Genomic DNA, 15171 nt, shown 5'->3' on the forward strand with positions numbered 1-15171 from the left:
TCTATGTCTGTGAGCCTGTTTCTGTTTTGAATAGTATGGAAGTTCCTTAAAAAACTAAACATAGAACTACCATATGATCCTGCAATTCCGCTTCTGGGCATATATCCCAAGAAAACCATAATTCAAAAAGGTATGTGCATCCCTGTGTTCACAGCAGCAGTATTTACAATAGCCAAGACATAGAAGCAACCTGAATGTCCATTGACAGATGAATGGATAGAGAGGTTTATATACATAGTATAAGCTATTAGATGATTTATTGTAAAATAGGTCATTTATTATATTTCTTCTTTTGCCTGCTTTTTGATGAGACATTTACATGACAAAACAAGGTTCTCTAGAGTTGCTTTTGGCATTTATGGTCTGAACATAATTGTATTGCATTTTTAACAGCTTAATGAACTCCATAAGAAGAGAGCCATACTTATTCTCTACCCTCTCTCCTTGAAACCCACAGACGTCTTGCTGGAAACGCTTTGACATACATTCCCAAGGGAGCATTTGCTGGCCTTTACAGTCTTAAAGTTCTGTAAGTAAACCGAGTATTGTTTGTTGTAGTTCTGACTTTAGAGTCAAGTGGATGCTAATTAATTTTTAAAGACTGAGTTCCTCTAATAAACCATTTAGAGCCATGGGATAATTTATCTAGTCTGTCTTCATTGGTATCATAGAACCATGCTGTATCTGGCTGGGTTCATGTGTGAAAAAACCTCATCTCTCCTTTTCTTACCTTAATATCAAAAATGTGTTTGCCCCTAAGTAACCAGCATATCAACTCCAACTTGTGAAAGAGTATTTCCCTTTCTTTTTTGTGCTATGAAGTTGGGGAGAGTTTCTTGAGTCATTCTGATTCAAGTGAATAAATTAGTATTATGCTGACATAATGAGATTACAGCCTCAAACCATTTGCAGAATTTGTTTCCTTATAATCGCTGAATAAAGATCAGCTAAAAAAATCAAGTTTATGTTCCACTTGTGAATAGATGTAGAAAAATCTAGTGCATAGTAGTAATGTATAGTAAATGCATAGTAAAAATGAGTAGCTTTTTAATTGAAAAATGTTAATTCATTGAGACTTGTAAGAAATGGGCTTTCTTACTATCTAATGTCCAACTTCCTAATTTTCTATCATAAAACTCTTTATTATTGGTATCTTCTTCTTCTAGTACCCATTATTTAATTTTTCAGTTTATTCTGTGTAGGAAAAATGGGAACATTTTAGAGGAAATAGATAACACAAGTTGAAAGCTCTACCAAGAAAGTTTTATTTCAGAGAAAGTAACCTGATTTTATTTCCTTTCTTTTAGATAAATGTTATGAATGCTAAAAAAGCATTTGATATATTTCTGCTTAATGAAAACTGCATTTCACTGACCTGAGGGATACACAGGCTATTTTAAAAAGCAATGTAGTTTACATTTAATATTTTGTTAAAAGTTAAATTTAAAAGCAGAACTGTTATTTAGTCTTGGTCTACTTAGGTGATTGGGTTTGGTCTCCCTATCCTTGAATTATTTTTACTATTAAGCAGGAAGATTTTTAAGTTGTCATACAGCCAAATCCTAATGTTAACTCATCATATGGTAAAATTTAGGGCTGTAGCACTGATTCTAATGTGCCTATATTTCCATGAATCCACCAAAATATTTGGAATCATTCAAAATGCATTAGATACATCAAGTTTAGATGAAACAACTAAGATGTTTTTCCTGTATTGAGCTAGGTACCACTAAGTATTTTGATGACTTGTTAAATTATATTGGAATCAATTATTTTAATCACTTAACAGAATATATGTTGGATACACTGAACTCGAGTGTGTGTGTGTGTGTACATGCTCACACGCGTATCACTCAAAGTGTCATTGAACAAATTATTGCTGGAAATACAAAGATCAATAAGTATGGCCATGCCCTCAAAGAGCTTATAATCTAGTGGTAGACTGTGGGATCAAGATAGTGTGACCAAGACAGACAAACAGATTGCTCTGATTCTATGGAACTGCGAGGAAAGGACTCTATCTAGTTTGATAGTTCAGATTCGACTTCCTCAAAGAGATGTTCCTCCAAAGAGAAGACCTGGGACCCAGACCTTGAAGCACAACTAAGGACTAACCAACCACATTAGGTGGCTGATTTGGGGGGTAATATGCACAGAGACAGAGGCAGGAGGAACCGAGAACAGACAGCCCTAAGCATGTGGTACTTGAGCATTCAGGAGAAAGTGGAGAGGAAATGAAGAAGAGAAAGGGTCCTGCTCACAGGGATCCTGTATGTCATGTCAGAAAAGCTTGGACAGTTTTATGTTCTGAGCAACAGAAGTCAAAAAAGAGATGTAAGCAAAGGACTGACACTTCACACTTTGCACTACAGCTAGATCACTGTCAATGTGAGGGTGATTCAAAAGGAGCAAGACCCGTACCAGGAATTGTATTCACTCTTCCCTTTATTTTACTAACTTACAGACAACAAGCAAATTAAGTTGTTAAATATTTGGAAAGTATTGGATTGGCCAAAAAGTTCATTTGGATTTTCCCATACGATGTAATGAAGAAACCCAAACAAACATTTTGGCCAACCCAATATTTATTGTTAGAGCAATGGTTCTCAACCATGGTCATCACACCTGCCACAGAATGTTTTCGAAATTTGAGGAGGCATCTTTAGTTTTCCAGATGACTCGCTTGTAGTCAATTGTCCTGTGATGTGCCGCTCAGCCCAGCATGAAGAATCCCTCTGCGTTCCTCTTGACTTCTGACCATCCCTCCACACTTTCATGGGCTTCCTGGTGGCTCAGTGGTAAAGAATCTGCCTGCCAATGGAGGAGACATGGGTTCAATCCCTGATCTGGGAAGATCCCACGTGTGTGGAGCAGCTAAGCCTGTGTGCCAGAACTGTTGAGTCTGTGCCCTACAGCCTGGGAGCTACAACTGCTGAGCCCACATGCAGCAGCCGGAGAGCACCCCCACTCCACAGCTAGAGAAAGGCCCTCGAGGCCGAAATAAATAAATAATAGCGATAGAAAAAACTTTCATATGTAATAATACTGAAAGGTTTTACAAAAAGTTCTGCATAAGTGTAATAATCTGTACTTGAAAAATTAAATGCAATAAATATAGTCTTTCAAAAATCACTGAATAATTAACACAGTTTGTACATTCTGTGATTCCTACCCACATATGTGTTTGAAAATGATATTAGTGCAATAGAATTACCTCAGAAATCACAAAACAAATTAAAGATATATAACTGTGAAGTTGTAAAACATCTTAAAAATATCATTAAATTTGCAGAGAAATGTGAAACACAGGGTTCTCATTGAATTTCATTAACAAAGTTTGCTTTATAAATATTTCACATTATGGCCTTTTAAAATGTTTGGAGCACAAGCATACAAAATGTATGCTTGATGACTATATAATGATTTATTTCAGGGTGGCCTGTTGCATTTTTAATCTTACTCTTCCACTATCCAGGAAGGTCTACCACCCAGCTTCTATGAAGGCAGTATCATGACTGTTTCTTTTTTCCAATTTAGCCTCAATTCCCTGTTGTCTGCGGTGGGATTTGCCCTCCAGGGCCTCTTGAAGTACTAAAGAACAGATACTCCCCTCAGCATGTGATGGAACTTTGAGATATGGTGGATGTTCTTTGTGGTATTTCAATCCTATCTCGTAAAAGAGAGAGGATTATTTTGATATCACTCTTGTCAATAAGCGGAGAAGGCAATGACAACCCACTCCAGTACTCTTGCCTGGAAAATCCCATGGATGGAGGGGCCTGGTAGGCTGCAGTCCATGGGGTGGCAAAGAGTCAGACACAACTAAGCGACTTCACTTTCACTTTTCACTTTCATGCATTGGAGAAGGAAACAGCAACCCACTCCAGTGTTCTTGCCTGGAGAATCCCAGGGATGGTGGAGCCTGGTGGGCTGGTGTCTATGGGGTCGCACAGAGTCGGACACGACTGAAGCGACTTAGCAGCAGCAGCAGCAGCAGCTTGTCAGTAAGAAGCATTCATTTGTGAGAGTCTGCATGCTCATTTGTGAGAATGTAACATGTCTTGGCATGTTATCTTTATTTTAATAAAAGTTATTTCTTTCTTTCCCATAAAATAGAAAGTAAGCATATTCTGTTATGTCTTAACTGTAGATTTTAGTCTAGTATCCATTTAGACCTCTACTCTCATTTCCCTGTTCTTGTATGAAATAACTTCTGATCATGTATTTTTCTCATATCCAACCATCTTCATTAAAAACAGAGGCAAGCATCTGACTCTTTCATAGAAAGACCTCCTAGGCATCTGAGCATCACATATATAATGATACATATATCCCCTTATTATAAATTACTTTTATTTCTCCTTTATAATACAGTTAAAGCAGTACATTATGTTGATTTTTTTCCTTTAAAATGATGTGTGTATATAGCTCTATTTTTATGAACTTTATCTTAACATAACAGATGAAGCATTACAAAATATTTGGTTTTAAAGGGAAAATTGGGTCCAATAAGTTTGAGAACTACGGTGCTAGAGGTAAAATGCTGAACAAAGCAGGCCTGGTCCTACCATTATGGAAACTGACTCAAATGTTTTATAAAGTCCAAAAGTCATTGGAAGAAAGAAATAATTAATTATACTATAGCATGGTGAGAAAGGTAATATACAAGTAATATTCATCTGGGGCCCTGACCAATATAAGGAAGGTGAAAAGAAGGGCAGCTGGTAAAAGGAGGAGAAAGATCATAGTAATCCAGTCCTAGAAGATGGGAAATGAAGACCCCAATAACCCTCCTTGGTGAGAGCTGTTTTATATCAAAAATCTTGTTATTGTGAACTCTGGAAGATCATTAAAATTTAAGATGATTATCCCTGTAAATATAGGCCTTCATAAAAATTAATTATTGGTTTGGTATTGCAAAATACCCAGTCCCATGGAATTCTAAACCAGACTTCCCTCAACAAAGGTTCATTTTGTTGTGTAAGCCATTCAGTCAAGCAATGGCTTGTCCTCTTTTGCCACCAGCACCAGAACCAAAGCCACGTGGAGGGAATGGATAAAACTGACCATAGAAGGGTCACAGTTGGCCAGAATTCTCTCATTACAAGAAAAGAGCCTGGAGACTACTTGACATCTAAACACAGGGCAAGTAGACAGAGAGAATACCTAAGGATCAAGCCAGTGCTGCAAAGCCGCTTTCAACATATAATCTCATCTCCCCACTTCACGGCACCTGTACCCGACCTTACTTAGTGCTGTTGGCAAAAAAAAAAAAAAGATAAACAATTTATTGTTAAAGTAGTTTGGGGATGCTATAATGTAATTGTGAATATTTTAAAACTCCTAGGGGAAAGAAATTAAGAAAATATGAAGTCATCCTTTGTCTCTAGAGAAAGTGTTTCATTTTCTTTTCTTACCCATATGTGAATGATAAAAATGAAGTTGTAAGTACCTAAACCCTTACTCAGTTCATGGTAAATTCTGCTTATATTGACTGCACTGAATAAAGGATTATTTATAAAAGATATCAGCAGCTGTGTTGTGAATGCACTCTGTTTTAATTGCACTCCATAGTGCTATAAACCCTTTGTTTTGTCTCCCTCTGGAATATCTTAAACAAAAACAGAATTTTCTAATTAGCTCACTGGAGACTTGTAAGTCTATAATGGAGATAATTTATTTTTGTTTTGTCATTTGAAAGTAATTAAACAAAAGTTCTTTATTTAGGGAGAGATCAGGACTTAAGTGATTTTTTTTTTAACTGTATTTTTGGTGTTTTACTGATAGATATGGTAAAAAATTAAATTGCAGGGAGGTAGCTCAGGGTAGCTTTAAAAGTCATCATTAGTAAAGTTTGTTTAAGTTCCATTTTCTGAAGTCAAATATATAAAACTACCGAGAAAGTTTTCAACTCTTCAGTGAAGAAAAGCCATTTAAATATCTCTTATCCTCTACTCCAATTTTCCAATATTTTAGAAAGACAACATTATAAAAGTTTCACTTTGGTTAGCAAAGCATAGGAGGACAGTTCAATACATACTTTGAGCCAGGAACATCTTACCTACAAAGCTTAGACATCATTTAATTCCATTATCTGTATCTTATCATTTAAATTTAGCACACAATGACGAATTTAGAAAACATTTTTGTCAAGTTAAAATTATATCATATATTAAAACTGCTTGGAAAGGTATAAAATAACATAGAAATGTAAACTTTTAATATTTAAGTAAATTATGCAAGAATTTGAGCTACAGTTTTCCCAATTCTCTAACCAGTAATTAAAGTGTGAGGTTTCTCTAAATCTTGACCTTGTTCTTAAGGAACCAATATATTTTGAGACTTTTGATTTATGAAATGTTAATTGAATCCAAGATTAAAATGATGAAATTACTTGTTTAAAACTACTGGATTACAAGGGACAGAATTATATTTCTTAGAAAACTGAATCTCTGTCCCAGTGAGACAAGCATAAATTTTATGATCTCCAAGTGGCTCAGATGGTAAAGAATCCACCTGCAATGCAGGAGACCTGGGTTCAATCCCTGGGTCAGGAAGATCCCCTGGAGGAGGGCATGGCAACCCACTCCAGTATTCTTGCCTGGAGAATTCCCACGGACAGAGGAGCCTGGCAGGCTACAGTCCATGGGGTCTCAAAGAATCGGACACGACTGAGCAACTAAGCACAGCAAATGTTTTTCACCTCTTATTCGAAATGAGCTTACATTTGCATATATGAAAAAGTGAGTTTTAGTTGCTCAGTTGTGTCTGACTCTGCGATCTCATGAACTGTAGCCCACCAAGCTCCTCTGTCCATGGAATTTTCCAGGTAAGTTTACTGGAGTGGGTTGCCATTCCCTTCTCCAGGGGATATTCCTGACCCAGGAATCAAACCCGGCTCTCCTGCACTGCAGGCAAATTCTTTACCGTGCAAGCCACGAGGGAAGCCCTAGCATATATGAAAGTATAATAAATGCCTTCATATTTTAACCTTCAAACACCTTATCAATCAGATGATATCATTCTATTCCCATTGTACAGATTAAAAAAAAAAACAACACCATGGGTCAAGAAGGTTAAATGGTTTGTTTGCCAAACTCAGACCTTAGACCTCATCTCCAAGCTCAAGATAGCCTCAAGTTCAGGTGAACATATTCTTAGAAATACTTAGCAGAGTATAGGGTGGTTCTTTGTGTGTGGTGCCTTGCCTCGCAGTTTGTTGGAAATGAAAATTCCCTGGCGCCTACCCAAACCTACTGAACCAGGAACTTTGAGGGTGGGGCCCACCAAACTGTTCTAACAAGTCTTCTGATGAATTCAGATGACCCCTAAATTTGAGAACCACAGGCATAGAAATTTTTTTATTGGTCGATTTTATTTTCTCATTAATTAAAACGTCACATCTAGTACAGCCTCACTATATCATTAGTTTGGAGAAGAGGTTTAACAACTCACAAAAAGCGCCAACCTTTATTGAATGCTTACCAGGCAGCAGGTATTGTTCTATGTACTTTCACTCATTAGGTCATCACAATAAGCCCGGGGGAGTGGGTATTATTACTGATCACTGAGATGTGGAGAAACTGAATGAGTTCCCTGAGGCCATGGAGCTACTGGCAGGGAAGAAGTAGTCAGATCCAACAACCCAGGCTCTTAATCATATAAGGTGTACAACCTGAGAATGTGTACATTTATTCCTCAAGAGAATGCTGCAAGAGGCAGTGGAAAGTATATCAGGCTTTGGAGTCAGAGTGCCTGCAAAATTAGTGTTATAAACATTTATGAATAAGGTAGCAGAGTATGACATCTAATGAAAATTTTTTCCGTACTGTTTCCCACTAGCAATGATATATTTTACTTCATTGTTGCCAGGTGTTTCCATTCTGTAATCTCCATGTTCTGAAAAGAACTATTGCAATAGTTCAGAAGTGTGATAGTTCACAAAAGCATTTAATTTATATCAAAATATGACATGTAAGAAGAGGGAATATCTTTAATAGTCTCCTACTGTTATCCTTCCCTGATAGCTCAGCTGGTAAAGAATCCGCCTGCAATGCAGGAGAACCAGTTTGATTCCTCGGTTGGGAAGTTCCCCTGAAGAAGGGATAGGCTACCCACTCCAGTATTCTTGGGCTTCCCTGGTGACTCAGATGGTAAAGAATCTGCCTGCAATGAGAGAGACCTAAGTTCAATCCCTAGGTTGGGAAGATCCCCTGGAGGAGGGCATAGCAACCCACTCCAGTATTCTTGCCTGGAGTATCCCCATGGACCGAGGAGCCTGGCAGGCTACAGTCCATGTGGTCGCAGTCAGACACGACTGAGCGACAAAGCACACTATTATCCTTACTTCTATCTTGGCTAATCTATTTGTCACCATGGTGACCCATTAAAACCATGAATAAGATCACATCATTTCCGCTGATGTAAACCCTTCAAGGAGAGTTTCTCACCACCTTAAAATAAACCCTGCGAGTCCTTCATGAGATGGCCTTAGGTTGGCCCCCAGTCTCTTGCTCTCCCTTATTCCTCCTGGTCACACTGATCCTTTCTGCTCCTTTAACAAGTCAAGCAAGCTCAGGCCTCAGGGCCTTTGCACTTGCTCTTCTCTCTTCCTCAGTAACTTCCCAGATGTTCAAATGTTTTGCTCCCTGAAACCATTCTGGTACCTCCTGAAAAATCGCCTCCTCAGAGAGATCTTCTTTGCCACCTTTCAAATTAAATTCTCACCCCCTTGTTACCATCTATGCCAAATCCATGGTGCTCGCTTTGGCAGCACATATACTAAAATTGGCCCAATACAGGGAAGATTAGCATGGCCTGTGCACGAGGATGATACCCAAATCCATGTTTTGTTCTCTATGCGTGGTACTTGTCACTTGCCTCAAATTATATACTAGTTTGTTAATTTTTAATTATCTGTCTCTCCACATAGGAATTTAAGCTCCCCACAGGCCAAGGTTTTGTCTGATGCTCTGCTGTTTCCCTGACACCTAGAACAGTACCTGACATTGTTATGCCAGATATTGTTAATTATTGCTAACGATCATTAATGTTTTTCTCCATTTGTTTTGATGTGCAGTATGCTACAGAACAATCACCTAAGACAGGTACCCACAGAGGCACTACAGAACCTGCGAAGCCTTCAGTCCCTGTAAGTATAGTTGAAATTCCAACATGTTCTCTGGATCAGTTTGGGAAGGAGCACTGAAATGTCCAATTGACCATTTTAGTAAATTCCTTGGCTAGGGGCTGTGCTTAAATAAGCTGCAAGTGAGGGTTTCCATTAGAGCAACAGTGAAATTGTTGTTTGCATCCTCATTAAACAATATATACGGAAAACACCCGTGTTGGAGTTTGAGGTTTCAGGGCAGAGACTTAATCAGAAGACCTGGAATGAAAAGCCTCTTGTATATGTTGGTATCAGGGCTTCCCAGGTGTCTCAGTGGTAAAGAATCGCCTGCAAATGCAGGAGACATTGGAGATGCAGGTTTGATCTCTGGGTCAGGAAGACCTCTTAGAGGAAGAAATGTCAACCCACTCCAGTATTCTTGCCTAGAAAACCCCATGGACAGAGGAGCCTGGTGGGCTCAATCCGTAGGATGGCAAAGAGTCAGACACAACTGAGTGACTGAACACACACATATGTTGGTATCACAGGACAAAAATATCCAGGACTATACTCCCTCTATATAATATTTTAGTTTCTGAATTCAAATCAGGAATGATACTTTCTCCTTTTATTTAGAAAAATGAGAGTCAAAATCTAGACCTCTTGGCATCATCGGTTTATTCTGTGTTTAGATTATCAGAGCTGTCCTGTAATGCAGTTTTGCTGAGTCAAATAAAGGCTTAATTTTTTTAAGTTTATTTTTAATTTATTGATTGCTTTACATTGGTTTCATTTCTGTCACACAGCAACATGAATTAACCATAGGTGTACTTTTGTCCCCTCACTCTTGAATCTCCCTCCTTAATTTTTTAAGTTCTGTATGTACATCAGGGGACCTCAATTCAGGAAGCTAAGATCTAATGGTATATCTTAAGGTCATACTGGGCCGGTCTACAAACCAGAGCATCCTCACCACCGCACACAGGGAGACAGACTAGTTCAGAGAGTCCCGCAGATAACCACACACACCCCAGATTCACACACCACACACAGGCACACTAACCCACACCGCAGTGGTGCTGGCATTCCTTACTCTGAATCCACAACTTTTCCCTCAGGAGTTTCCACTCTCCTCTGATTTAAAGCCTCTGAATGAACAAAAATTGGTTATTCCGCACAGATAGAACTTTCTTACCAGCTAGATGTTTTGGAGCTTGAGTTATAAGCAGTTTTTTACAGTGACTGTTTGACAACACTGTACCATGAGTACTTGATCAGTCAGTCTCCATCTCATCAGAATGTATGTGTTTACAACATATTGCATGATTTCCAATAGCCACATGTGTAATATATGCCTTCATCTTACTTACACTGAAGGTCCTCATCTGTCAAACAGAATACTGATTTCTGGTCTAGAAGGATGAGGGAAATAAATGTCTAAAAAAAGACAAATAAATATTGCAGACTTGAGTTGAACATCATAGTAAAGGATCCATCGGTTAATAATTACACATAGTTTGCTTAATGCCTTTTACCAAGGTGACTCAAGAGAAGGAGGAACATGAGATGACACTTTGCTCCTTTGATCTTCTCTTTTTTTTAATGAAAGTAAATCTGTACTGGAGACCATTTTAAGCTTTTGATTTCAGTCGAACAAAATGACTTTCTAGGTTTTCACTAGCCTAGAGATAAACAAGCCCACAAGAGCCCAGGAATGGGTTGGCTGCGTTTGTCAGGAGCTCTGTAATGACATCACTGTATCACTCCCTCTCTTGCACAAGCCTCTTCCTGGAGGAAAGAAGCCACCAGAGCAGCAGAGTGCTGGAGCTGGGTTGTCTGTGTCAGGGCACAGGGTCTAGTGGCTGAATTGAAAAGCGAGATCATAGCAGAGGCCAATAGGAACATTAAACAGCTGTGAGGCAGGCAGAAGATGGAAGGATAAGGGTGTGTAACCAAAAGCCACTCTCAGCTGAAAGAAGATCACAAACAGAACACACACCGAAGTGAACTCTTTGAGAAAGTGAGAACCATGGCTCTTTGTCCCCCGGAGCTGTGCGGTGCCTCTCTGATCAGGGTGTTCAGATCTCATTTCTTACCATCTAGCTGTTTACTGTTCACCAGGTGACTCTTGCACTTGGTGTCCAGTTCACAAAAACAATGGCGTTTGAAACCTTGTAAGTGTGTGTTCCCTGTGAGAAAGCCAAGGGTTAACTTTCAGGTGGGATGCTCTTACATCCAAACTGAGGCATGGAGATGGATGGCTGGTCCCCAGTGCACACTGGATGGTATCGCTGGTTATGTGGTGTTTGTCCCGGGTCCCTTTGCCCAGCACACGACAGACCATGGAAGTGTTGGATGTTGGCAGTGTGTGCCGCTATGACACTTTGTCTCATAGTTCTTGTAATACTTTGATACAAGCATTAAGATTGGACAGAAGAGCATTATAAACTTTAACCACCAGCCACACAGATACAATATTGAACCAACCAAAGGCATCCCTGTGAGCTGTTTTAAAGTTTTACTATTATCCCAGATTCAAGATGTTCGTTAGTTGTTGTTGTTTTTAAAATTTATTTATTTTTTAATTGAAGGATAATTGCTTTACAGAATTTTGTTGGTGTTTTAATAGTATTTCTCCTGCTTCTTTCAAGCAGGAGAAAATAAAACAGTTTTGCATCAAATGGTCATTACAAACATGCATTCCTTATCCATTGGCCATTCATCTACCATGCATACTTCAGCCTCCATGCTACATTCATAGCAATACAAGTAACAAAAGAGGTGACACCTGTCTCATCCAGGACACCTGGCAGGCTTCTGTTCAGCTACCTCTCTAGCTTTTCTTGGTCTACCATCAACCCTTAGACCTCCACTTACACTTTTTAAAAACTACTAATTTATTTGGCCCTGTGAGATCTTTGTTGTGGCAGTTGAACTCTTTGTTGCAGCATGTGGGATCTAGTTCCCTGACCAGAGATTGAACCCAGTGCCTCTGCACTGGAGCGTGGAGTCTTAGCCACTGGACCACCAGGGAAGTCCTACTCACCCTTTTTCTAATAGTTCCTTTTTCCTCTCTCTTGAATTCACTCTATTTTTCTCCACTTTATTATTTTCCTTGTTATTCATTCACTCTCGAAGAAGCACCCTGCACTTCCCAGGGGCTGGGAATGCATCACCCCTGTGCATTCCTGGCTTTGAAACTTCTGAAGTGAATTGTTAATTTTAGTTGCAGTGAAGAATTATCTGGAGAGTCTGAGAGCCTAGGCTGCACCCCAGACCAATTAAAATCAGAAACTCGGTAGGAGGCCCAAACATCAGTGATTTCTAACCGGTTTAATGATATAGTTAAGTGCTTCTTAAATGAATATTGGGGAAAACAAGTGTCCTGAGATGGTTTGCAAATATCCTCCTGAACTCTTTTCAAATCTGAAATAATAACAAAGCCCATATTTTACATTCCAGTAAAGAACCCGCCTGCCAATTCAAGTAGACATAAGAGACATAGGTTCAATCCTTGGGTCGGGAAGATCCCATGGAGGAGAATATGGCAACCCACTCCAGTATTCTTGCCTGGAGAATCTCATGGACAGAGGAGTCTGGCGAGCTGCAGTCCATAGGTTTGCACAGAGTCGGACGTGACTGAAGTGACTCAGCACTCGCACACACACAGTTACACACATAGCACACAGGAACTAATATGGGACTTCCCAGGTGGCGCTAGTGGAAAAGAACCCGCTGGCCAATGCAGGAGACACAGGAGGCTCGGGTTCAATCTTCAGGTCAGGAAGATCCCCTGGAGGAGGGCATGGCAACCCACTTCAGTATTCTTGCCTGGAGAATCCCACAGACAGAGGAGCCTGGAGGGCTACAGTCCATTGGGTCACAAGGAGTCGGACATGACTGAAGTGACTTAGCATGCACGCCCACATGAACTAATGTGAAATGAAAGTTAAGAGCCTTTTATTCACAAAGTTGGCTTGTTTGTGCTTAGTTGAAATAGCTCACATCTGCCTGTTTAGTTCTACTGACAGTCTGGGGTAGATAAAGTGAGGAGGCCACATGTGTTATTATCCTGCTATTCAAATGTATCCATAGAACAGCAGCATCAGCACCTCTCATATAGACTTGGCTTCATTGAATAAACTTAAGAAACTTGATATGCATGGAAACTGGTAACCTTACTGCAAGGAAGAAACAAATTGTACTCATGTTTCAAGGGGTGTGATTTTCACTGATTTCATGAAAACAACAAATAGTTTGCCTTGTTCACAATGAAAACACATAGGTACATTTGTATTCTTTGAACTCTCTCCTGATGCTTACAAACTGTTCAGCTAAAGAATAAGAGGGCAAGTCCATGTACCCGAGCCTAGTAGTCCAGAGCCTGCCTGTGTACAATATGTACCTTGTACACTAGGTTTCTGGCATGGCAGTGACCGCCCAGACACCATTGGACTTCTTTGTAATGTAATCAAATATAACTTAATTTCCTTTCTGTTTTTGGAAAGGAATAGGAAATGTAATCAGAATTCACAATGAACTGGATTTCACCAAGAAATTATAGTTACTGGAGGACTAGGATCAGATTACAGTGATTTGATGGAATCTCAAAACTTAACCCTCCCACATCCTTACATATATTGTTAAGAAATAGATCATTGAAAAAAAATAAAATCATTGCTTCATTGGCTGACAGTCATTAATGATATTCAAGCATCTCACCGTCATTAGTGGAAGTTCAGGGTGATCAAAGAGAATGACATGTCTGTCTGGCTAATATTGAATAATATTAAATACTGTACTATTTAATATATGTTGATTTTCATGCCAACTCTGCAATAGTGAAACTAATTGTGGAAAATACACAATCGTAAAAATCATGAGCTGGTAAATAGAAAATGAAAGGAAAATTAGACATGTCTTTAGCATTGTCTCTACTCTCCAATTAGCTGATAATCATCTTTAGAGTACAGACATTATTTTAAGACCTGACAAGAATATCTAACTCTTGCTGGAATATGAGCTGCCTGAGCATTTCACTGTGACAGCAGCTTAAGGACTATAGACACCCTCCTCAGCCCTGTGAAACGTCAGTAACTTCCCCTTGACTCTTCAGAGTAATAATCCAAAAAGAGAGTCAGCAGGAAGAGGAGGAGGTGAGGAAGAAGAGGCAGGGCTCACAGTGCTGAGCAGAAAGGCAGGCAAGCCTAGAACCAGCAGCAGTTCCCCCATCAACAGCCAGGAGCCTATTGGGTTTCAGCCTGAGGATAAAGGAAGTAAGAGAAGACAGGGAGGTGTAAACAGATGAAAAGAAAGCCAAGGGAGGTAACCAAGAGGATAAGATTAAAAGATCTAAAGAGTTAAAAAAAAAAAAAACGATTTTAGTATTAGTAACATTATTCCTTCCACTAAAATAGTGTCCACAAAGAGAAATTTTAAGCTTACATAATTAAAATCCACCATGGTCTTGGTTTCGTTTTTCACGAAAAGGCCAATACATTAGATCTATCTTGGGATGGAGGAGCACTGAGAAGCTCTAGAGACTAAGACCTTTGTCTGTTGAGCTATTTGGAGATCATTTCACACGCCACATGCAAACCAGCACCCAGTAAATTGTTCTGAGGAGAAAGGGTTTTGCCTTGTCCCCCTCCTCCCATTTAAACATTAGGAGAGGGGACTGCCCTGGTGGTCCAGTGATTAAGACCTCACGCTTTCAAGGCAAGAGTGCAGGTTCAAGCCCTGGTTGGGGGAACTAGGATACCACATGCCACGAGGTCAAGAAAAAAAAACATTAGGAGAAAATTATTTTCAAAAGCAAAGCCTTTTTCCACAGAAAGAGAGAGCTCAAATTGGAGCCTCAGAATAGATGAAATAGGCCTCAGAATCAGATGAAAAACAAAAACAAAATGTGAGTATGTTAAGCAGGATGCGAGGTGTGAAATACTATGATAACTGCTATTACAGGTTATCTACCAGTTCTATAAGTCACAGATTTGATGATCATATCAGATAGGTAAATAACTAAAGGAGAACATAGATGTTATGTAATGAGAAGTAAAATC

General features: G+C 39.3%; 1 protein-coding gene and 1 non-coding gene across 7 annotated transcripts in view; both read left to right on the top strand.

Moving 5' to 3' along the window:
• The window catches only part of LGR5 (leucine rich repeat containing G protein-coupled receptor 5), a 129131-nt gene that overhangs the window by 75187 nt on the left and 38773 nt on the right, over positions 1-15171 (top strand). For all 6 annotated transcript variants that reach the window (XM_081593132.1, XM_081593135.1, XM_081593134.1 and 3 more), the window contains exons 3-4: positions 458-529; positions 9080-9151. In XM_081593132.1, coding sequence (XP_081449258.1) covers positions 458-529; positions 9080-9151 — 144 coding nt within the window. The remainder of the gene's footprint in view (positions 1-457; positions 530-9079; positions 9152-15171) is intronic.
• On the top strand, positions 8758-8864 carry LOC145504049 (U6 spliceosomal RNA). The gene has a single exon (XR_014052040.1). It is a non-coding gene; the product is annotated as a U6 spliceosomal RNA (small nuclear RNA).

Source organism: Giraffa tippelskirchi, chromosome 4, assembly GCF_054371585.1.
Source record: "Giraffa tippelskirchi isolate mGirTip1 chromosome 4, T2T-mGirTip1v1.2.pri, whole genome shotgun sequence".
Taxonomy (NCBI): domain Eukaryota; kingdom Metazoa; phylum Chordata; class Mammalia; order Artiodactyla; family Giraffidae; genus Giraffa; species Giraffa tippelskirchi.